The sequence below is a fragment of the Monodelphis domestica genome, chromosome 1 (genome assembly GCF_027887165.1).
Source record: "Monodelphis domestica isolate mMonDom1 chromosome 1, mMonDom1.pri, whole genome shotgun sequence".
NCBI classification, from domain to species: domain Eukaryota; kingdom Metazoa; phylum Chordata; class Mammalia; order Didelphimorphia; family Didelphidae; genus Monodelphis; species Monodelphis domestica.
Window position 1 is genome coordinate 439,475,112 of NC_077227.1, and position 25,099 is coordinate 439,500,210.

Consider the following 25,099-nt stretch of genomic DNA (forward strand, 5'->3'; position numbering starts at 1 on the left):
TAACTTTTGTCTGAGCTCAAATGCTAACTGGTTTTTCTTCTAGGAGAGTGGGTGGAAGAGCTCAAGCAATGACTGCCTCCTTTTCAGAATGTCAGGGAAAGGGAAGTGTTCCTTAAAAAATGGTAGAAAAGCTTCAATGCAAAGACGAAGAAGAAAAAGCATATGAAGAGGTGGAGAAGAATCATGACATGTTAGGAGGTTGGAGTATGGAACCATGCATGTGATGCAGAGGAGAAAGCAGGGGGAAACCACTGAATCCTTGAAGCTAAGTAATAGATAAGAGGCTCTTTTCAAAGATGAGTGAGCTGAACCTTTATAAGAGAAAGCAGCTGATCGTGCTCAGAGGAATAATGGATCATCACTTGTGCCACCAGGTGAGAGAAATCGTCCATCAGGGTCAGAGGAGGAAGGGATGAGTTGTGGTACACTGCTGAGTACTGAGATGGCTAAAGTGTTGACTTGACATTAACAATAGTGAACTTTTCTGTATTTGGGCATAGATCTGGGAGAGGATGGAGAAATCAAAATTTGTTGAACATTATAAATACCACCTACTTCTGGTGATTCCCACAGGCACAAACGATACTGCCAGAAGAAATCTAGAAAGTATTTCTAAGGATTATGAAGGTTTGGGTAAGAAGCTGAAAAATTCTGGTTCACAGGTGGGATTTTCATCACCACTGCAGATGGAAGGCAAAGGCTTTGGGAGGGAGAGGCAGATTTGGCAAGTGAACAGCTGCTGAAGAAGATGATGTATGAGAATGAGATTTGGCTTTGTTAACCATGCTTAAAATAGAGGGATGAGGAGTTTTTGGCCAGGAATGGGGTATACCAAACCAGAGGTAGTAAAATGTTTTTGCCTAGAGTCTGGTAAATTTATCAAAAGGAATTTAAACTGTAAAGGAAAAGAAAAGGTGCCCATGTTTAGCCATTATATTAAATAACACAGAGAGTAGCTACGACATGAAACATTAGTAATACAGAAATTCAGAAAAAGGACCCTTCAGTAAAACTCAAAGCCTCAGATCCACAAATGTAAAAGTAAAGTGAACCAGAAACTCTACTTCAAAGAGACAAAGTTGAATTAATTGACTAACAAATATATTTTTAAAAGATTTGAATGCATCTTTCCCCCTAAACCCTTCCCTCTTCATAACTTCCCTACTATTGTCAGGGAACCACATCTTTCCCTTTGTCTCCTCACTTTCACCTTCCACAGCCAATCAGTAGTCGAGTCCTGTTGTTTCCATCTTAACGTCTCTGGTACATGCCATCTTCTCTTCTCTGACACTACAACCACCCTGGGGCAGGCCCTCATTACCTCATGCCTGGTTTATTGCAATAGCTTACTGATTAGTTTCCTTGTATCAAGTCTTTCCACACCCCATTCCATCCTCCACTCAAAGTTGTCATTGATCTTCTTAAAGTGTGACTTTGACCATATTACCTTGCCCATCCATTCAATAAATTCTCTTTTCAAAGCCCTTCATAACCTGGCCCCTTCCTACTTTTTCCAGTCTTTTTCCATCTCACTTTCTTTTTACAGCAGACTCCTCCATCTGTAGTCGAGTGACCCTGGCCTCCTTGCAGTTCCTTATATGACACTCTCCCAACTCAGCATTTTCACTGGCTCCCCCTCATACCTGGAATACTCTCCCTCCTCATCTCCACTTCTGAGCTTCCCTGACTTTCTTCAAGTGTGAGATCATCTTGTTCAAGAAGCTTTCTCCTTAATCTTAGTGCCCTACTTCTTAGATTACCCTCAATCTATCCTGTGTATATCTTTTTAAATACAGAATTTTGGGTATGTGTGTGTTTCCTCCCTATTAGCCTATTAGCTCCTATCAAGCACAGACTGGTTTTTTCATTTTATTTTTCCTTTGATATTAGCAGTGCTTAGCACAGTCCCTGGCATGTAACAGCCCCTTAATAAATACTAGGTGACTCACTAACTGATGTATAAAAGTTAAAATTTATAGTTTTAATGCTATAACAATAACTTTATAGAACTTAATAAAATAATAACAAAATTCATTTAGAGGAGCAAAAGATCTAGAATACTGAGAGAAATAATAAAAAAGGTAAGAAAGAAGAAGCAATTGCAGTTCCATACTTTAAACTTATTATAAAACAAAATCTTCAAATCTTTTGGCATTTCTTAAAAAATAAAAAAAAAGACCTACACCAATAGAATAAACTACACTGGAAAGAATCAGAAATAATGGAATTTATCCCAGGTTTTGAAACCTGAAAACATGCATTTCTTAGGAAATAACTTCCTGACAGATTAGAATTGCTGGAAAAACTGGATAACAATGTGAGAAATGAGGCTATACCAACATCTTATACTATATTCCACTAGAAATTAAAAATGATATTCAGCCTGAATATTAAGTTATGCAATAACAAAAAACAAAAAGAAGCAGCTCATATTCCTTTTATTGCTATGGCCAGGAGAGTAATTCTTAACCAAATAAGGGATAGAGGAAAGTATAGAGAATAAAATAGATAGTTTAGATCATATGTGGTTAAAAAGATTTTGCACAAAATTAATGCATTTAGGATAAGAAGGGAAGAGTTCAAAGTGGGAAAATAGCCTTATATCACATTTTTAGGATAATATTTGGTATCAAAGATATATAAAACTTTTAACAGAAAAACATAAGACCAAAAGTAATTCTCCAAAAAATAAATGGCAAAAGAATATGAACAAAAATTTTTCAAAGCAATTGAAAACTATTAACAACCATGTGAAAGAATAGTTTGGTTCACTAATAATAAGAAAAATGCAAATTAAAATAAAACTCAGGCTTCACACCTTACTTAGAAAATTGGCAAAGAGAATAAAATATGGGAATAGTTAGTGTTAAAAAGGCTTGTGGTAAGATATGAACACTAATTCATTGTTAGTGGACCTGTGAATTAATATAATCATTCTGAAAAGCAACTTGAAATTGCAAATAGAGTGACTAAAATTTCCATATCCCTTACCCCAGAGATTCTATTGCTAGGTATACACTCTAAGGAGAACACTAATTAAAAAGTAAGGTTCTTTAGATACCAAAGTGTTTTGGCAGTATTTTTGTGGTAGTAAAGGCCTGGAAACAAAGTAGATGCCCATCTCTTGGTAAATGGCTAAACAAATTATGGTGTATCAGTGATAAAATATTACTATGTGATCAGAAATTATTAATATAATGAATACAGAGAAACATAGGAAAATTTATGAATTGATGCAAAGTGAAATAAGCAGAGCCATAGAAAAAATATACATATTGACTACAATGCAAATGGAAAGAAACAGTATAAAACAATTGAAAATAAACAGTGCAAAAATGACAAAGAACAAGTTTTGCCTCAACAAAGAGATCAAATTAGCCTGCTTCCATTCTTTTGCATTGGTTGGGGGTGGGTTGGGTGTTAGGTATGTAGACCACTGTATATAGTGCTCCACATAGATTGATTGATTTTGCGGATTTTTTCTTTTTTCCCCTTTTTATTATTTTAATTCTTTGCTATAAGGGATGACTTTCTATATTGGGTAGTGGGATAGAGAGTGGAAATTTAGTAAATTAAAACCAAAAATATATTCATAACATTAAAAATGATATTTTGGAGGGGTAACCTTCAAGATTTGATCACATTCATGTAAGCCCAGGAATTGCTAGCCCTAGACTACAGATGATATCAACTCTAATGCTTCTGCCATTATTCCATGCCACCCTCTATTATCATTAATCTGGAGGACAAGATGTTGAGATGTGGGTTACAGTTAGGGGACAAGGAACTGGTGGAAGGGTCATCAAAAGCTCATGAATGGTTTGATATCAAAGAGTTTACTAGTGGAGTCCATGGACATCATTCGTGTTTTTCTGTTGAATCTTTGTATCAGTGATTGGAAAAGGGCACAGCTGAGATGTTTATTAGATCTTCAAATGGCACAAAGACAGGAGGTCTGGCTAATACTTGCATGCTAGTTTTGAACAAAAATATCTTTAGGCTAGGACATGGGGTTGAATCGAAAATGATTAAATTTCCCTGAGAGAGATGTAAAGTTCTTAAGTTTGTTTTGTTCTCTTCATAACTATAAAATGAGCAGGCAACAGTATGTATGAAAATAATCTGGGATTTTTAATGGACTACAAACTCAGTATATATAAACACTACAATAAAGCAGCCAAAAAATGAATACAATCTTAGGTTGCATGAAAAGGAACATTGTGTCTAGAACAAAGGAATTGAGGGAGCTCTATTTGAGCTAGTTTAGGAGACAACAAGTATAAAGAAAGGCATTATTTCTTAGAATATTCTTAGAATGTACTCTGCTCTGTCAGACCACAGAAGTTCAGGTCTGGACACCACATTTTAGGACTCATGGTGATAATTTGGGGAGCCTCCTAGAAAAGGTAACCGACCTTTCAAGGTTGTTGTGAACATCAAATAAATAATGGTAGCAAAGCACTTAGCACAGAGCCTGGTATCTAGTAGGTACTATATAAATGTTAACCAGCTACCTAACCTAGATGGTCCTCATGTCTTTAGGATACAATATAAAGTCCTCTGCTAAAATTTCAAGTCTTATACAATGTGGCCCAAATCTACTGTCCCCGTTTTGTTGGACATTATTCCCCTTTCTGTGATGTAATCAAACTGGCCTCTCTTTTCCTCAAAATGGCCCTTTATATCCCAACACCAGCCCTTTGCACATTCCCTTCCATATCCCTTTGCCTCCTTAACTGCTACTGCCCAATCGCCAAAATGACCTTGTATTTAACTACTTCGTATTTGCACTTTTTATATTTACTCTGTATACAGCATACTTCTACGTTTGCTTTATAGTAGATTGGAAGCTACTTGCCAGTAGAGATTATTTCATGCCTTGTACTTGCATCCTCAGCATCTAGCACAGTGGTACTGAATAAATGAACACTTGTTTGACTGAAGGATGATGAAGGGCCATAAGATCACACTGAAGGGGAGGACTGAAAGAAGAGGACCTTTGGAGCCGGAGGAGGAAACTTAAAGGAAACATAATGGTTTTCTTCTAGTATTTAAAGGGCTGTCATGTGGAAGAGAGAATAAATGTGTTCTCTTTTTCCCCAGAGGGCGGAACTGAGATCACTGGATCCTGGATTTGGAGTTGGAAGAGATTTTAGTAGTCATTTAATTCAATCTTTTCATTTTACAGATGAGGAACTCAAGACCTAGATCAGTCGAATTAGCAACATGCAGACGTTGCTGAGAGGCAGATTTGGGATGTGATGAAAAGAAAGAGAAAGCTTTCTGTCAATTAGAGCTAGAATATAGGGCTCTGCGTGTTTAATAACCAGCTCTTGGGGTGCCAGGGATATATATGCTTTTTGAAATGTATGTGTTCTTTAAAACTGTACATACTTTGAAGCTTAATCTGCTTTATCAACATGTTCTTCATTACTTTCTTAAGTCTATACAATCAACAAAACAATAAATTAAGCCCTGATTTGCAGCATTTCCAAGGTATAAATGCTCACAGTAAAAATTAAGCAGTTGGCTTGCTGTTTTGGGCTGGTTCCAGCATGCTACCTAGAGCTACCTCTAAGTATAATGGGCTGCCTCCTGAGGTAATGGGTTCTCCTTCACTAGAGATTCAGAAGCAGAAGTTAAATGTCCCTTTGCAACTTCTAGGCAGCTAGGTGTCACAATGGGTAGATAGACTTCTAGACCTGGAGTTAGGAAGATCTGAGTTCAAACTAAGTCACAAACACTTACAAGCTGTGTAATCCTGGGCCAAGTCACTTAACCTCTGTTTATTCCCTATAAAATGGAGATAATACTACAATTTCCTGAGACCTTATGGAAATCAAATACAATAATATATTTTTTTAAAACCCTTACCTTTTGTCTTGGAATCAATACTGTGTATTGGCTCCAAGGCAGAAGAGTGGTAAGGGCTAGGCAATGGGGGTCAAGTGACTTGCCCAGGGTCACACAGCTGGGAAGGGTCTGAGGTCAGATTTGAAACTAGGACCTCCCATCTCTAGACCTGGCTCTCAATACACAGAGCTACCTAATAATAATATTTTTAAAGCTCTTAGCACTAGTAATTGCTTATTATCCTTCTTTTTCTTCCTATGTTTGTGTTCAGTGTGTGGAGGTCCCTTCTAACTCTGAGATTCTGTGATTCCAAATTTAGTTTCTCTAGAGAACACTAAGCATTTCATTTCACACAAATTATTTATTGCTCGTAGCCTTCTCTATAGTGATTACTTGTTGTCCAGTCATGTCTGACTCTCTGTGACCCCATTTAGGGTTTTCTTGGCAAAGATACTGAAATGGTTTGTCATTTCCTTCTCTAGCTCATTTTACAGATGAGGAAATGGAATCAAACAGAGTAAAGTGACTTGCCTAGGGTCACACAGCTAGTAAGTGTCTGAGGTCAAATTTGAACTCAGGTCCTCCTGAGTCCAGGGCCAGTTCTTTATCCACTGAGACACCTAGCTGCCTGAAGTGACTAAAGATAATATCGGGTTTTTTTACAGATGGGAAAATAGAGATACGATGCCTTGCCAAAGCTCTCACCAATGCAATGAAGCCTAATGTCAGATAAGAGAAGAGAGACTGACATTTCTGATTCCCAGTAAGCATATTCCCTATTCTTACAAAGACAAATTGAACTAGAGGTGGAAGATCTGGACTCTAGCCTTTCCCCTGACATAACCTTGCTATGTTACCTAGAACAAGCCTCTGGTTCTCTGGGTCTTGTTTCCTCTCCTATAGAGTGAGCAAAGTGGCCTAGATGATCTCTATCATCCCTTCCACCACCAACATGTCAACTTGGCGAGGCAAGCTGGAGGAAGGGGTTGTAGGAACCTGCTAAGAAGGTCGAGGGAGGAATTACTAAGTTAACTCTGGGGCCGTAAGATGAGGCCTGGATTAAAACACTGTCACTCTTCTTATTACAACCTGGCTTTTGATTGCAACTACCAATCTGTATATTCCTTTCTATTTTACACCGGAGAGTTTCCTTTAGAAACACATTTTAACTGAAAAGGTTAACACATTTTAATTGCCCAGGGACATTGCTCTGAAAATTCTATAACATGTGCTCATTAAATAAAATTAGCACTGAGGAGCTGCCCAGGATATGTCATGCATTAAAATATGACTCTGTAGAATATAATGCATTATGAATTATTGCCTTGTGTACTTTTTTGTTACATTAGTCTCTAATGCAGATACAGTTATTCATCAACCCACCTGGGGAATTGATTTTTAAAACGTTTGAAATATTATATCCACATTAACTTTTACGTGGCCAGCAATAAACAAAATCTAGCCTTGGATAAATTAACTGGAGAGCTTGTGGTAGCCTCTGTCTCAGACACAAAGGGGCAAGTTCTGCCCCAGATATTAGGTGAGGAGCTCTGTGATAACTAGATCCTCTTGCTTGCTAGGGGAAGAAGAAGAATGGGGAGAAGAGGAATGGAGGAGTCAAGGGGAGTAGAAGCCTGATTCTGGAGGTACTGTGGCTTTCTTTTGAGAAAAAATATATTTGTATTATGATCTTTGGTTTTTAGATAGCTGAAATGTCCTACTAAGTCCCTCTCCTCTCTCCCTCCCAGAGAGTCATCTAGGATTATTGCTTTCTTTTCCTGCTTCCTCTCTTTTAATCCCTCATGCTCCCCAATTATGGATTTATTGATTTCATGCAGGAGGTAATCTGGAGTATTAAATCACATTACCTACCCTCTCCTCTTCAAGGCTTGGTTAGATTTCCCTAGACCCTTGAGGTTAATACCTCACCCTTAGGGTCAAATTATCCTCCAAATTCCCATTTGTAAAGGCCTCTTCCTCAGTTCTATTCTTCATGATCAGAATTCTCATTGCCTTCTTATCCACTTTCTACCTGTCCAAATTGTACCCAACCTTTGAGTTTCACCTCTCCTAGGAAGCATTTCCCAGTGTTCTACCATAACTGTCCTCTTTCCCTTCTCTGAATTTCTGTAGCATTTTCAGTCAAGACCATTTCCTTGATAGAGTACCGAATTATTATGTTACAGGATTTTAGAGTTAGAGCTGGAAGGAGCCTTAAAGATAGGTCATCTGATCCAACTCTAACTCATTTTTTAGATGAAGAACCTGAGGCCCAGAAATGTGGAGTGAATTGCCAGAGGTCACAACGGTAGTAGGAAGGATGAGGATTTGAATACAGGTCTTTTGCATGCAAAAGTCATGTTGCCTCACTAAAGCAAAGAATTTCTTGAGGGCCAGGATTGTACTTTATTCTACCCCTTAATAGCAACTAGCGCCAAGGCCAGCAATTCAATAAATATGTATTAAGTACCTATTATATACCAGGGACTAGACACATAGTGGGTGTTTAATAAATAATAACAAATCATATTTATACAGCACTTTGAGGTTTGAAATGTGTTGTCCTCATGTAGACCTACTGGGGTAGATAATCCAAATATTATTTTACCTATGTCATAGGGCTGAGTGTAATGATAACAAAGGAAGAAATCAGATGCTCCAAGAGTTTAGAGACTTGCCCATAATTATATTCTAAGGTAGGATTTAGATTCAAGTTTCCTGTTCCTGTTTGAATTGAATTCAAATTGAATTCCAAGTCAACATCCGGAATTACAACACCATACTGCTTCTCCTAAGAGATATTGGTTGGTTGTAAAGAAATACTCTCCCTCCTCTCAAAAAGAACCATGGCTTCCTTCCCACCCTCCTAGGAAAGATTTGTCTCTGCTCATACTTAAGATCCTATGAGTGTGGCCCATCTCTTCCCCCCCCCCAAACTACTCATTTCCTTTAGTTTATTTCTATACCTGTAGGAATAGCCACAGACACTTTTTTAAGGTGTTACCTCCTTTTACCAGACCTTGCAAAACACCAGCCTGCCCCAGAATGACATTTTAGCCACTTGACTCTAACTCAGTTTCATTCCTATGAGCCCCTTTCCTCACAGTGATTCAATTGTCCTGTGTACTAGAAACACACCAGCCTCACCACAGAGTACAGGTCCCTTTCCAGCTAGGACAATTGCTTCCCTGCAGATAACAGCCCTGAAATGCATGCACACACACACACACACACACACACACACACACACACACACACACACAACCCCAAACAAAACAAAACAGAACCACTCCTTGGCTAACTGTTGTGACAAGTCAGGCAGCTTTTCTGGCAGCCCTGCTTTTCCCATCTGCACCCAATCTAGGCACCCAGAATAGAAGTGTGCAATTGTCAGGATTTAATATTGTTGGAGGAAAAAAATGCCACAGTAAATAGCAGGATAGATACTGTTGCAGCCGTCAGAGCTATGTCAAAGCACAATTAAAGCCTCTAATGAAGATGTTGAATAAAACCAGCACTCTAAATTTCCACCAGAGAGTAGAAACACCACAATCCCAATGAATGTGATCAATCTTTGAGAAGACATAGATGAAATGAATTTCTTCCCCTTCTCTATGCCACTCACTCTTTACCACCAATGGGTACAGTACAAAGGAAAGTACCAAGAGAACCTCTGCTTTGATTGGGTCATACTGAAAATAGCACTGGAAATGGATAACACTGACAATATGACTGGAACTAATGGCATATCTATCTATCTATCCATTTGACTATCTATTTCTGTCTCTTTGTCCATCTATCTAACCATCTCTCTCTCTTTCTATTTCTCTCTATCTATTTATCTATCTCTTTGTCCATCCATCTAACCATTTTTACATCTATCTCTGTCTCTTTTTCTATCTCTTTGCCTTTCTGTCTATCCATCATTTATCTCTTTATCTGGGTACCTATCTCTTTGTCTGCCCAGTCATCTATCTATCTGTCTTTGGACTGGACCTTTAATGTCATCATTATTGGAAACTCCCAATGAGGAAAATCCCTTTACCAATGAAGATGTACATGTCTGTTCTTCAACCTACAGTTTTAGAGATTTGTCTGGAGGTACTAGAAGTTAAATGTCTTACCCTAGTCACAAAGCCATTATGTGTCAGATGTAGGGTTTGAATCCAGGTCTCCTTACTCTGATGCTGGCTCTCGATCCACTACTCCTTGTGCCCTCATGTACTGTAGTATAACTTTCCACAAATGCCTTGCCTTGCTAATTAGAGTGTAAGGATTCATGCTTTATTCATATTTGTATTCCCTCCAGCTCCAAGCACAAAATCCTTCTCATTAACTTATAATAAGGGGACTAAAATGTGATACACAAGTTTTTATATTTCTTCTTATTTCCTGGACATTTGCAATGTACCCTTCCCTAAAAGTCTTGATAGTTTTAGGGACTTCTCAATTAAGTTCAGACCTTGAACTGTACACTGAGCTCCTGAGATCTTCCTTTCCCTCTATCTTCCCCCTCCATCAAGAATATAGGCTTCTTGAGTACACACTATTTTCTCTTACTTTGGTATCTCAGTGCCTAGCACACATAGGTACTTGATGCTTATTGAATGAATGTATGAGTTAATGAATTGTCAGGTCCTTCAACTTAGGTCCTCCTGAGTCCAGGGCCAGTTCTTTATCCACTGAGACACCTAGCTGCCTGAAGTGACTAAAGATAACATCGGGTAAGACCAGGTGCTCTTTTAAATTTGAAAGAGTTCTTGATCTTGGAAAGATCACTTTTGAACTCAAGAATGAGCTGATGAATACCACTGAAGGTGTGCTGATAGGGAAAAAAACTTCTCCTACAACATGCTTCATCTTGTTTCAATTCCTCATCCTTGTTTTATGCTGTCTAAAGATAATATGTGCCAACCTCTCTAGAGGTAGACATGTATCCAAAGTTACATTAATTTTTCAGCCCCAGTAACAATTATGGTCAAAGTTGAACTCACGTCATTCTCCAGAAACCTAATCCACCTGTGATATTAGGTTGAATTAAAAGGCAATGCAATCACAATCTCCTAGAGTTCATCTTGGGGAATTTAAAGATATGAAATCCAATCACTTTGGTCAGGAGTAGGTGCTGGTAGCTTTCTCTCTTTCTGAAGTGACACTATACCTGTTTTGTCTTTTTCTAACTCCTTGTGACCTGATGGTAAGTCCAACACTGAAGAAGAGACAGCCCAACATGGTAACACATCTTGGTATTTCTGGCATATCTTTCCCTGAGGGACTCTATCATGACAGTAACAAGTTCACAGATTTCACAGAAGTACCAGGGCCTAGAAACTCTGTTTACATTACACTTCACAATGAAGAGTTATGGACCCCAAGTTTCAGGGATAGATAGACCTGTTTGCTTATAATCTCTTTTATATTCTCTTTCCCCTTGGCTTTTCCAGTCTGGGTACAGTTTGTCAGTAGCTAGTATTGCTTTTTTGGTGATGGTGAACAAGGGCAAAAAGAGAACCAACCTATTCTGTGCCATGAAACTGTCATCCAGCAAAGACTGGTGTCTCCCAGAAAGCACAAGGTGGAGACTACAAGCCAAGTCCTTGCCACTGACCACACGTAGGCTGGACTAATCAATATCATATTACAAAAAGCACTTGGCTTCATTTATCCCTACTGATGCCTGGGGAATCCTTAATGTATTGAGCTTGGAAAGTGTAGATTATATGTATTTGATGAGATGTTCTTTTGTCGGGTTTGGTAATTAGAGGGAGCTTAACTTTTAGGGGCTGCAGGAACTGACTGTTTTAGGAGGAACAGGATTTGGATAGGGTGGGGTGGAGATAGTTGCCCTTCCACGATAGTTAAGGGGACTATAGAAGAGGAAAGGAAGTTGATTCTTTGGAACGACCAGTTAAAAATCATCAACCCACAAATATTTATTAGGTGCTTACTAATTAGATGTCTAGTCCTGCCTAGGCACTGGAGATACAAATACAAAAGAGATCCACAGTTCCTGCTTCAAAAAAGCTTGCATTCCATTATAAAGCTATTATGTATTCTCAAATAAGCAGTTACTAGATATATACAAAAGAAATACACTGTTATTGGAGGGGGTATTAACAAATGAGGGAAACAGGAAAAGTTTCTTCCTGGAGATGACGAGAGCTGAGCCCTGAAGGGAGCCAAGTGTTTCCAGGGGGAGAGGTAAGGAAGGAGAGAACACTAGCCATGAGCAAAGGCATGGGGGAGAGAGGGGAGGGAATTGAATATACAGGAACAGCAAGGAGTCCAGTTTGCCTAGAATGTAAAGTGTGTGAGGGGGAGTAATGAGTAATCAACCTGGAAATATAGGTTAGAGCCAGATTGCTAAATGTCAGAGAAAGCCAAAGTAAGCATTTTCTTTGCATCATATTCTCCATGGAGCTAGCTACTTTGATAATTGTCTTGGAATTTTATGACAGTGATATTAAATAGGTAGTGATCAGGTCAACTGCCTAGTGATTTCATTGGAAGCTATTTCATTAGGAATCCCAAATATACATTTTTTCTTAAAAAGAGGGATATAAGGGGCAGTTGGATAGCTCAGTGGATTGAGAGCCAGGCCTAGAGATGGGAGGTCCTAGGTTCAAATCTGACCTCAGACACTTTCCAGCTGTGTGACCCTGGGCAAGTCACTTGACCCCCATTGCCTAGCCCTTACCATTCTTCTGCCTTGGAACCAATACACAGTATTGACTCCAAGACAGAAGGTAAGGATTTTTTTTTAAAGAAGGATATAAAAGTAGTTGCATATGAGGATTGGGCAGGTCTCCTTGAGGGGCCATGTGATGTAGAAAAGTATTAGAAATGGCGTCATTAAGACATTTGTTCAATTTCTGTTTCTGACAGTTACTGGCTGTGTTACCCTGAGCTACTCACAACTTCTCTTAACCTTAGTTTCCTTTTCTGTAAATGAGGATAATACTAGTAGAACCTTTCTCATAAGGTTATTGTGAGGCTCAAATGGTATAAGATATGTAAAGCACACTTCTAACTTTAATGGTTTCTATAAATGCTTATTATTATGATGATGGTGCTGGAGGCAGTAGATGACCTTGGTTTCTTCCATGTCTGACCAAACTCTAAGCATTCCACAGGGCTTGCTTCAGCTGCCTTTGTGGTCTTTGGAACAAATTGTTTTCATCTGCTCATTTCATTGGGAGAAGTATTCACATGTTCAGGGTAGACATCTCCCTTAATTTACCAATGGGTTCGAAGATTGTCAGTTGTCTTCAAATTGGTTTAGCCCATCTGATGAGATCATCTTACTAAGGCGTGGCTGCTATGCATGCTACAGCTTCTTGGAGCCACAGGTGAGAGTTGGATGAAAGGTGGTCACCAAAGGTGGATGAGAAGTCCTGAAAAGAACTCTGTCAGCCCTCACAACATAGATACTTGCTCTCCCTGATCATTCCACACACCCTATTACTATGACTACTATTATTATCATCTTTTCTTCTTCTTCCTCCTCCTCCTCCTCCTCCTCCTTCTCCTCCTCCTCCTCATTCTCCTCATCCTTTTCCTCTTCCTCCTCCTCCTCCTTCTCCTTCTCCTTCTCCTCTCCTTCTTCTCCTTATCCTCCTATCTTCTCATTATCCTAGGTAATATCTCTAGGTAGATCTCAGCTAATAGACTCAGAATGAATTCTATTCATCCATCCTTCAAGACTAGCTCAAATAGCAATCCCTCCATGAGGGTCAACCCAGTCAGACATGATCTTTAATTCAAACCTGACCAACTTCAACAAAATGCCCCCAAAACATGTTTTTCAGATGCTTTAATGTAATTTATCATATACCTTGATTTATGGTTATTTATGTCCATGTCTTAATTCACTCATTAGACTGGAAATTTCTTGGGTTGGACTATGTTTATTTCATCTTTATAGCCATAGAGATTAATTTTTTGTATCCCTAGTGCCAGCTTGGCACCTTGCAGGTGGCAAGTTCTTAATAAATTTGTGCTGAGTAATGAATATTCCTATTAGAATACATGCCTCACATCTCACAACACCATTGTCCAATGATGATGAAATGGGCATAGCTAAATTTGCTGAAGAGTTCTTTTTGCTTCTATCCTTGAATTTCCTCTGTGGAATCTTTCAGGATTTTGCTTCTAGAATATCATAGTCAGTGGTACTTTTTTTTTCTGTACTTTTGAGCTAAAATGTCATTAGAACTCTAATGCAAAAAATAGGGATTTTTTTCCCTTATGAAGTAGATTTCTCACTGGGCATGGTATCCATTTTTATAATCCCTCCTTCTGGTGAGGCTGAGGTTGTAATTTGTAACTTGAATTCAGGAGTTCCAAGCTTAAGAAGGGCAAAAGCCAGTGGAGTGTCCACCAATATATGGTGAGCCTTGGGAGATGGGTGGGGTGGGGTGACGTCACTAAGTCGTCCAAAGAGAGGTGAGCCAGCTCAGGTTGGAAATGAAACAAGATGAAACTTCTGTGCTGATCAGTGGTAAGATTGGACCCATGAGGGGCTACTACACTTACAGCTAGGTGAGATAGGGAGACCCAGTTAAAAAAAAAGATTTCTCATTTCTAAAATGTCCAGGACATTCTTCTAGACTGCCTATGATACGAGTATGGAGCAAGAGGGTTTACAGAAACCTAAGCTGACTGGGCATCTGGGGAAAGATCCGTGCTCATATAATACTTATCCGAATAACCTTGATATTTTTCACATTCTTCTTCCTATTCGTTGGTATGGCTTAAGCTGATCTCTACTGAAGTCTCTCCCACCACACACCTTCGGTCCTCTGAACTGGGCTACCAGTGAAGGACAAGGGCTTATGATGATTCTTGTGTGTTGCTCTGGCACCTTCCCCAGTAGCCATGGCATCATCACTGGGCATTCTGCCCACCAAAGTGAGCCTTCACCTTGCCCACCATCTTCTTTCCGAGCTGTTTACAGTTCCCACGGCAACACACAGGCAACCCACCTTCATGGACAGTAAGCAGGAACTATCTCTAAATCTATCACAACCAAGGTCTTGACTCTCAATTTCCTATTATTAACTGACCTTCAAGAAAAAGTCAGATAAGTCCTGTATACTTTTTACAAGTCACATTTACAAAGAGCACAAACAGTGGTTTCCAATCCTCCACTGAAAAGTCTATACCTGTTTTCTAATGTATCTCTTGGTTTGTATTTTTAGGTGCAAATACTGCAATGTCTTTTAGCAAATGAGACATGAAACACACGAGTGTTTGCACATAAACTTTTAGTGCAAATATGTATTTGGCTAAGCAGACCCAGATGAGGCCCAGAAAATGCTTTCTTGCGTGGCTGATGCTGGATTTGTGAGATGGAAATTCTTTCAATCCCAGTTTCCTCCTGCCTGCTTTGCCGAAGCACCTTGCTTAAAACAACAGAGGAACATAAGGGGTGTGTGTGTGTGGGGGGGGGGGGTTCAGTTTTACTTTTTTCACATTTTCTTTCAGGGAAAATAACTTCCGTGATGAATTCTTTTCACTTTTTTCCTGAGGAATCAGTGCTCTGATCATCCTTTGACCTGAATCAATGGTTATAAGAAGGTGTATATTCTCTCAGAGTATCATTGTAGCCTTTGTGTCCTCATCCCTAAAGTGATTGGTAGACTTATCACCCAGCTCCTCTCTACAATTCCCTGTTTACATTGAAACCTTTTTTCTTATAGAAAGGAGAAAATTCAGCTCCGTGTGGCCTAGAAAGGTTTAGGTCAAGAAGATATTGAAGAGGCTATGAACAGGCCAAATCTCATGTCTCCAACCTGCTTTGGCCTTTTGGTGACTACTCATTACCTGCAGGTCACAAACTCAGAAGGATTGAGGCCTACAGATAGAGTCTATCATCTGGTTGAATATTTAAATGTTAAATGTTAAAACTGTTAAAATAAAAAAAAATCCCAGGTAAAGTCATTATTTAAAAGGGTCACTCTATATACTTTTTTTGTTAATTGTTTTGAATAGACACGTATAAATATATGATATAGGCATATATGAGGAATTCAGTGTGTACATTAATATTTGTAGATGTGTATGTATTGCTGGCCAACATCTTGTACCCCAAGGAGTTATGTTTGTGTGTGTGTTTGGGGGGTTATGCTCTCATCAGACCCCTAAAGAACAGTATCTGTAGCCACTGGGCTGTGAAGAGCTTTGAACCTGGCTGATTGCCCAGGGAAGGAGCTCTCAGCAGAAATTTAATACAGTAACTGAAAGCTGTACCCCAACATCCAAATCTTTTGCCCTACTCAAAATTCTTTCTTGTTTTTCTTGGCCCAAATTTCCCCTCTGGAGCAAAGGGATAGGGAGGGGCAATGAAAATCTTCTGGGAGCTGATTCCATACCTCCTTTGTCTGAAGCTGTGAATCTGAACCATGTCATCTGCCCCTGCCTAAAGATTCTCCTTAACATTTTCTATTACAGGAGGCAGCTCCGTGGCTCAGTGGATTGAGAACTAGGCTTAGAGATGGGAGATTCTGGGTTCCAATCTGTCCCCCTAGCTATGTGACCCTGAGCTTACTGCTCTTCTGCCTTGGAACCAATACTCAGTATTAATTCTAAGAGAAGGTAAAGGTTTTAAAAAAAAACTTTCTATTACACCAGAGTCATTCTCAGAATTACCAGTCCTAGAGATGACCTGGCACAGCCATTTGACCCAAGTGAAGATACAGACACAGAAATCACATTATTGCAAATATCTTAATATTAAAAGGTAATTTAGAGGTTATCCAGTACAACCTTCTACTTAATCTTTTCTAATTAATTTCTAATTAATCTTTTTTATTGCATCTTTCCTTGAATACTTCTAGTAATAGTAAGCTTACTACCTCTCAAGGAAGCCGATTCCATTCTTGGATAGTAAGTTTTTCCTCAAAATGAGCCCAAAAATCTTCCTTATAATTTTAATCCATCTACTAATGCAAGTGAGGGGGTCTTGGGCATGAAGAAATTCAAGGGAATCCCAAGGACTAGTATAATTCCAGCTTCTCAGATTTTGTTCTTGGTAACTTGCGGAAATGATCAGTCATTAAGAGTGATAATGCTTAGCAAATTTCTTTCTTTCTAGTTGAAGTCTCAATGTGATTACAACCTGAATCTGATGTTATGGAAAAAGAGATTCTGTGTAGGGCACTGAGAATAGTTTGGGAATAGTTGGTAGACGTGTCCTGGGTTATTCATGCACATTTGGCAAACAGATGGCTTATGGCTGGAGCAGTAGCCTCAGCCCTTCTCTGTCTCCTGAGCTTCAGGACTGCATTACCAACCACCATCTCCACTCAAAGACCACTCAAAGACATCTCAAACTGGCATATGCAAAAAAGAACTTGATATCTTTCTACCATCTCAAACAAGTCCCCTTTCTAAGCTTCCTTGAGCCTATCTTCCTTGTCACCCAGGTTTTTCAGAGTCATCCTTGTCTCTTCTCTCTCCATTGCTCTTCAAATAGAATCAGCAGCCAAGACTTGTTAATTGAACCTCCATAATATTTCTCCAATATACCCCCATCTCTCCATTCATAAAAGCTACCATCGCAGGGCAGCTCCTGTTCACCTCTGGCCTGGACCTGGTTGGACTTCTTGTTTTAATTTCTTTGTTCTGTCACTCCATTCTACAAATGGTGGCTAATATCATTATCCTAAGGCCCAAGCATGTCACTTCTCTCCTCAAAAACCTTCCTTATTTCTATTGGTGACATGGTCGGTCTCAGGCACTTAGGATCAGAAGCTCACCCCCACAGCCTCCCTATTGCCTCCAAGACAAACTACAAACTTCTCAGCATGACATCAAAGGCTCCCACCTATATTTCTAGACTAATTTCACATCACACCCCCTTGACACTTTCTCTATTCCAGAGAAAATCATTTTTCTCTTCCATGAACTTGGCATTTGGAATCCCACCTTTATGCAGTCTCTCAAGTTCCCCTCAATGCCTGGAAGGCACTCTCTCAGAATTCTAATTTTCTTTCAAACTCAAATCAAGTGTCATTTCTATAAAACATTCCTTAATTCTCTATTATCAATATCTCTTTCTACCTTACATTACATAATATTTCCTTATCTCTGCTCATGTAATATCTTGGAACTTATTTTCCTTGAGGACAAGGACATTTTCATTTTTGTTTTTGTATCTCAAGAAACTAAAAGATGCACACAATAGATGCTTATTTGCTTAAATGAACAGAATGCCACCTCCCACAAATGCATTCCTCTCCAGTTGCCCTCATGATTCCTCTCCATAGGACTTTCTCTACCAAGATATAGAAATCTCATCCTGGCAACTTACTCTACCCCTTGACTACTCTCATGGGAAGTATCCTGCACTCTGATGACCTTTCCCTTTGATTTTCTGGTTCCTCCTTGAATCTCCATTTTAAGGAGGAAGCTATAGACATCAACATCTTCATTCATCTGTCGGCTACACACTTGACTGATCTCTTCAAGACTTCTTTCTACTATGCCATAAACCCTGTAAGCTCACTCCATCCCTGGGTAATTTCTCACATTGGAAGTATATTCTATTCTTGTAGCCTTTCTCTCTGATTGGCTAGTTCTTCTCAGAACCTGTATTTTTAGGAGGTTGCCCAGGTTAACTATATCTTTATTCTTTTTTAGAATGCTCTTGACTCTCTGGAATTTTTCTACTATGCCCCCAAACCTGGAACCTTCATTTCTCCATCTCTCCCCCTGTTTTCAGTTTCCTTCTGTATCTTGTCTTACCCTATTTGAATGTTAACTTCTTGAGGGCAGGGACCACCTTTCCTTCTGCTTTTATTTTCATCACTGGCACTTAGCACAGCACCTGACACATACGAAGTGTTTTAATTGAGATTTTTTGACTTGACCTGAATTTATAGGCAGCATAAGGCAGAAGTAGATTGTGAAATAACAGTTGTTATGTAGAATTTCTCATCTTATAAAACAAGATTTCAAAACTGGAAAAGACCTTAAAGATACTCTACCCCAGCTCCACTGTTGCTTCTCAGGAGAGAGAGTGGACATGGTCTGGCAGATTTGGTTTCTCTTAATGTTTGTCTGAAGCAGCCTCCACAGAGTTGGAGAACTCAAGGAAGAATACTGGCTGGAATCCTTTGGGGAGACCTCTACAGACACAGCATGTTGGTAGTGACTTCACCTAGTTGACTGTTACCTTCTACTCTGAAGCCAACGACAAATTCTATAGGCTTTGTTTCCAAGGCCAGGTTGAGGATAAATAGCCATGGCACATTATTGGAAAAGACAACCACTGATCAGACCCTTCCTGAGGATCCTGCTCTCTCCAGGACACTGGATAAGCTCTCCTGGAAACAGTCTTTTAGGAGTCAGGCCATTCAGCCTGGATGCTGTTCTACCTATTGATATTAAAGTCAGTTCTTTTCAATTTCTTTTCACCAATAAACTTTTACATAGTTCATGATAATCTGCTGCATTTCAGTCATGAAGATAGTATTCCATCCTGCCATCAGTGGGATGAGAACTCTGAGTTGTGCTTCTAGCAAAGGGGATGGGCTACATTAAGGCAGTCATATCCATTTTACCTGTCCCTTTTGTGACTAATGTTAGTTATCTTAGGGATGGCTAGCCAGGAGTAGGGGAAATCAAGATAATCTAACTAGTCTAGGCAGAAATAAAATGTGTGCCCTTGACCTCATTAGGGATTGTTTTTCAACTCCTGCCAAATTAATTTTTCTAAGTCATCACTTTCATCACATCATTCTTGGTTTCAGATCCTTTAGTAGTACTGAATGCCATAGCAAAAAACACTAATTTCTTAACTTGGCATTTAGAGCTTTCTACAACCTGGCCCCAGCATACCTTTTTAATTTTATCTCCTACTATTCCTCAACATAAACCTTCTGTTCCCCCAATCTGATCTCTTCTTTGTCCCCTGAATTCACTTTAGAATGTAATGTACCTTGCAGGCCAAAAGATTTGGCACTAGAAGGGACTTTAGAGATTAATTATGACAAACCTCTCATTTTACAGATGAAAAAACTCGTACCCTGATGGGGAATGTGATGTGCTCAAGTTCCAGAGGTATTAAGCAACAGAGCTAGAATTTGAACCCTTTTGATTGTAGATCCATTCCCCACATCTGTGCCTTTGATTACTCTGCTTGGAATGTCCTTGCTCCTCCTCCTTGATCTCTTCCTGGCCAAATCTACTCATTATTGTCCAGTTCAAGTCCCATCTTCTTTATTACATTCTCCCTAAGCATCCTTGCCCCATTTGAACTCATAACAGTATCATGAGCCAGTAACAGTGACCAGCCATAGCACATAAATACCTGTAACATCTTATCAGGTGATCTGATCATCTCACTTGTCAAGTATATATCTTGTCTCCTCCACTAGACTGTGAGTTCCCCAAATGGTCTTCAGGACCATATCTTCACTTTTGTACCAGGAAAGTTCTATAGCCCAGGGCTGGGTACATGGTAAGGTGTTCCACATAGGCTAATGGAACAGACAAGTGCTTTGTTTGTTCCATAATAAACATGATAAGTCACTGAGGCATATCAAGATAAGGGAGCTGGTGTCAGTCTCTATCTAGTCATTTAACAATCAAGTCATCCCTAGGCCCAACTTTGCCACCCTCCCTCCACCAACCACATTACATAAACTACATAGCCATTACTTCTCGACAAGGACCAAGGTAATCAGACATGTCACAATGCATCAAAGGATTGAAGTAACTGGTTGGGAAACAAATAACTTAAATCCACTTTTGAGTAAACTCAGTTTAAGCAGAAGGCAGTGAATGAACAAATTATAGGCTCTCCTGTGCCTCCTGTCAGTGTAGGGTTTTATCCTTCTTCAGAGTACTTTCTTATCATCAGGGGCAGATGGCATAATGAATAAAAGCACTAAGTCTAGTGTCGGGAAGACCTCACTTCAATTCTGACCTTAGACCCTAAGGAGTTGGGTGGCCCTGGGTCAGGACTTTGGTATACTTGAGTTTCCTCACTTGTAAAATGGAAATAATGATGTCACCTACGGTTGTGAGAGAATAGAATCAGATATTTGTAAAACAATTAGAATAATGCCTAGCACATAGTAAGTGCTTGATAAATCCTTCCTTCCTTCTCTCCTATCTATTTCATCCTTACAACAACTTTGAAAATTTGGTTGTGTAGTTATCATTATCTCCATTTTGCTGAGGAACCAGAGGCCCAGAAAGATTCAATGACTTAACAAAAGATGTCCAGCTTAAGCTGAGTGGTAGAGCTGGGGCTAGAGCCCAGATCTAACCAGGATTTTATTCCTGTGGTCTTCCCACTGAATGCTAGGGAAAGTGGACAAGATCCTCATGGACGTTTGGTTGGAGCCTTGCCTACCTTTTACTGACCTAAGGAATTTCTGAGAAATGCACTGTCTGCCTGGCAAGAAGGTAGTGACAATGAAAGCCTCCTTGAACTACTCCTGGGAAACAGCCTAAAACTAGACAGGATATACATTTAGAAGTTTAAAAGACAGATTTTTTTGGGGGGGGTTTAGTTTTGTAGGAAAGCACAATTTGAACTTTTGGAAGACACAATTTGAGTCTCAAGTTTGTTCTAAATATGGTATCCAAGAGCCAGAATATTCCTTGGCTCTGAACACAGGCAACTACGTTCCTGATCTTCTAGAAGCCTTGAAGTAATTTACAGAACAGGCTCGCTTGCATTATCACCAGGACCTGCTGCAGCCTTATTACACCAACTACTTGAACTTTAATTAGAGATGATAGGTTAGAATCAGATACATGCTGATTGCATCCTTTTTTGTTTGTTGTTGAAATGCATCTGCACCATCTCCCCTGCCTTGGTTTCCTGTCCTAGGCTTCTTCTTCAACACTTACTCCCCTCTTCTTTGTCACCCCAAAATAAAGCAGTAACAACAATTCTCTGGGTGTCACTTTTTGCTTCAACCAGTTAATGAATTATTTAATTTCAGAACTGGTCTAAAACATAAGTCTTAGAGCTAGAAGGAAATTTAGAGACCACTTAGACTAAAATGGCCACATTTTGCATAGGAAATCCATAGTAGAAAAAACGACTTTCTCAAGGTCACAAAGGCTGTGAACAGTAAATCTGGGATCCTCCCAAGGTCACAAAGGCTGTGAATAGTAAATCTGGGATCCTTAAGTCAGCAAGTAGAGGAACTGTCTTTTGACTCAAGGGATGCTATGACCAAGATTTTTTCAGCCCAAGTAAGTCTGAAAAAAGACCTAGTCATTCTTTCTTTCCAAGTCAGCAGGTGGTAAATGAGAAACATTTTGGAGAACCCTGAATTTCCTGTCTGCTTCTACCAAGGAGGTACGGCTTAAATTCAAGAGTTTCTGATCCAATGAATGTCAGGAAATCTAAACAGTACTTTTAGATTAACAAGAGATTTATAATTAAAGGGCAGAGGGGAGGCTGAAACTTAGGCCCACGAAGGAAAGGCCTGGTTGTCCCTACTCAGATTCCCTGTCTGCAAATACTGACTACTCTGTTGAATATTAATGAACCAAATAATCTCAAGAAGTACTAATAAAACAAACTTGCTTTAACTCACTAATGTGCAAACTCATAGGGGAGGAGTGGGTTAGTGTTGGAATTGTAGAATTGGCAGACTGTAAAAGAAGTGGGATTTGTGAGGGTGTAGTCTATGCAATGGCCCAAACTTGAAAGTATGTTTTTAGCAAACTGATCCCTTTCTCCAGAGACTGTATAATACAATTCTTGAGCACAGAGCAATGTTCCCACCTCTGGGTGCCAAAGATCTCTTGTCTTTGTTATGACTCTTCCAACCTCATCACCTTATGTCCACGACAGCAAAGCCCCCGACAGAATACCACCAGGAAATCTTGGAGATGTAGGCCAAACACCCAGACAGGAAAGCAATCTTTTTTCCTGCCCAGTTTCAGATACCCTGACAACAGGACAACATTGAATCCCCCCATTCTCTTAGTCCCTTGCTCCACTCTCCCGGTTCTAAAGGGGGCAGGAACTAGGCGCTGAGGGCTTCTACTACACCCAGGCATAAGGGATGGCTTGTCTAGGGTAAGGAAGGGTTCTAAATGACTACAAGAGCATAAACCAGAAAGAAAGTAAATTGTGAAACCATCAAAATAAGGGAGGAAGGAGCGTGATACGAAAGGAAAGTAAGTAAAGGAGGGAAAGTACGTCGGAAAGAAAAAAAAACAGGGAAAGGAAGGCATAAATACTCAAGAGCAGTTGAAGGCAGGGGAATCTGGGTGTAGGTAAAAAACTCAAATGTGCAAACAAGCATAAAAGCATATTCGAATAATCACGGGGCACAGCCTGAATGCAGTGTGTGCAGATGTGGTTGCGTGGGGATGTTATTTTCCCCCACTAACTCAGGGGCACACCTAGAGGCGTTTGCCACGAGAAGGCTGGTGGGGTTGAGAGCAGGTGGTTCTGCTCTCACAACTACTGGGCTGGGGAGAGCCTGGCTTCCGGCTGGCTAGGGTTCTACGCACGCGTTCCGCCCCCCCCCCCCCATCCCCTACCACGCAGGCGCGCCTACTCTCTCTGTAACTGACAACCCAGGCCACTGAGCTAGACCGGCTGAGTGACCATGACCGTGACCGTGACCATGACCGTGACAGCCTGCTCCCGCGCCCGAAGGGGGGTCAGGCAGACTCACCCGAGCCATGCCTCTGGCGGAGGATGACTGCCCTGCCTGGGGGAGGTGAAGCCGAGGAAGCGGCAGTGGCTGCGGCGGCGGCGGCCGCTGCTGTGGTGGCTGCTGCGGCGGCGTTGGCGTTAGCTGCGGAGGCCGCGGCAGCCTGGCCTCCTGCTCCCGCTGCTGCACCTGCAGCTGCTGCTCCGGCTGCTGCTGCTGCTGCGGCAGCGGCGGCGGCGTTGGCGGGTCCGGTTTCCCCCGGAGGCCGCTTGTCGCGGCCAGGCTCGGAGGTGGCCCGGCCGGCGGCTCCGTGGCGGCGCGGGCCGCTGCTCTGGATGTGAGACACGGCCTCGGCGGCCTGCATGTCCGGCGGCGCGAAGCGCGACAGCACCCGCAGCAGCGCCTGGGCCTTATGCTCCTGCGTCTCGTCGTCGCTGTAGTCCGACACCCGGCATTCATATACGCCTTCGTCCTGCCGCCGCACAGCGGACAGCCGCAGCCGGTGCGAGATGTCATTGCCCTGTACCCGCACGGTCTGCAAGAGAGGCGACATCACGGGCCCTAGGGTTAGAGGCTTCATTCTCAGGCTCGGAGCCCACGACCCCCAGTCTCTGTTAGCTGGCACAAGACCAATTCTCAACGACCCCACCCACCTATCCACTCCCCTCTGTGTTCTTTCCGTAACATGATTCATAGCAACACAATTCACCCCTAAACACAAGACCACTGTGCCTGCTCCGTGCATTAGCCTTCTGGCTCCCTCCCATCCCCCACCGCTCACCATGATTCCTATCCACTCTCCCATCCATGGGTCTCCTGCACTTGTCGGTGCACCTCCTATTTGTATCAACTCTCTTCCCTTTTTTTGGTTCCCAGATAGCTCCCCTACTGCATAACTGCTGGGCAGCATCCAGTCTAGTTGGTCTCTTCTCTGTCCTTTTCAATCACTACTGCAACTCTCCTATTGTATTACTATCTACACTTCTGAGTTAGTGCTTTTGAATATTTCTTTTATGTCTATTCCTCTTTTCCCCATTTCTCCCTCTGTTAGCTTCCTTGGGGATCCTCTCTTCAACTGGTACTTCTTCCTTCAGTATTTCTTCATCTCACACCACCCCTCCCTCCAGATGAAAACCAGTCCACTATTAACTCCTCTGTCTACTGAAATCAATCCCTTCGTTCTTCCCATTGTAACCCTTCTTATTCTTTTTCACGTTGGCCTCCCATTGTATTTCCAGAAAAAGTCTACAATTTTCCTGTTATATATTTGTGGGTTAGATTGTATATCTGTCCCCCACCTCATCTCTAGCTAATGCTCCTTGTCCAGGTTCAAGACTGTCTGATTCTAGGCCCTTTCACCTCTTAGATATAGGTCCACAGTGGGATGGTCTCAACCTACTAAGGAGAATCGCAATTGCTTCTCTCAAGATCTCAAAGCTTTCCTGATAATACTCCACAGTTCCCAAGGAGAAATCAGATATCGCACCTAGCATCCCTCATCCAAAATTTTACAAAGACTTACAAATCATCTATTTTTCCAAATTTCTACCTTATTCCCCCAACAAACTAAACCATTCTTCTCCTGTAGCCTTCAGTAAGAAAGGTAC

General features: G+C 40.8%; 1 protein-coding gene and 1 long non-coding RNA gene across 2 annotated transcripts in view; one reads left to right on the forward strand and one right to left on the reverse strand.

The window, feature by feature from the left end:
* Positions 1 to 15,824, forward strand: part of LOC103102716 (uncharacterized) — a 43,640-nt gene extending 27,816 nt beyond the window's left edge. The window contains exons 2-4 of the long non-coding RNA XR_001626621.2: positions 6,519 to 6,616; positions 7,434 to 7,499; positions 15,555 to 15,824. This is a non-coding gene — a long non-coding RNA (uncharacterized LOC103102716). The remainder of the gene's footprint in view (positions 1 to 6,518; positions 6,617 to 7,433; positions 7,500 to 15,554) is intronic.
* Positions 1 to 25,099, reverse strand: part of VSTM2B (V-set and transmembrane domain containing 2B) — a 52,451-nt gene that overhangs the window by 23,161 nt on the left and 4,191 nt on the right. The window contains exon 4 of the mRNA XM_056812246.1: positions 23,514 to 24,027. Within this exon, the coding sequence (XP_056668224.1) occupies positions 23,514 to 24,027 (514 nt within the window). The remainder of the gene's footprint in view (positions 1 to 23,513; positions 24,028 to 25,099) is intronic.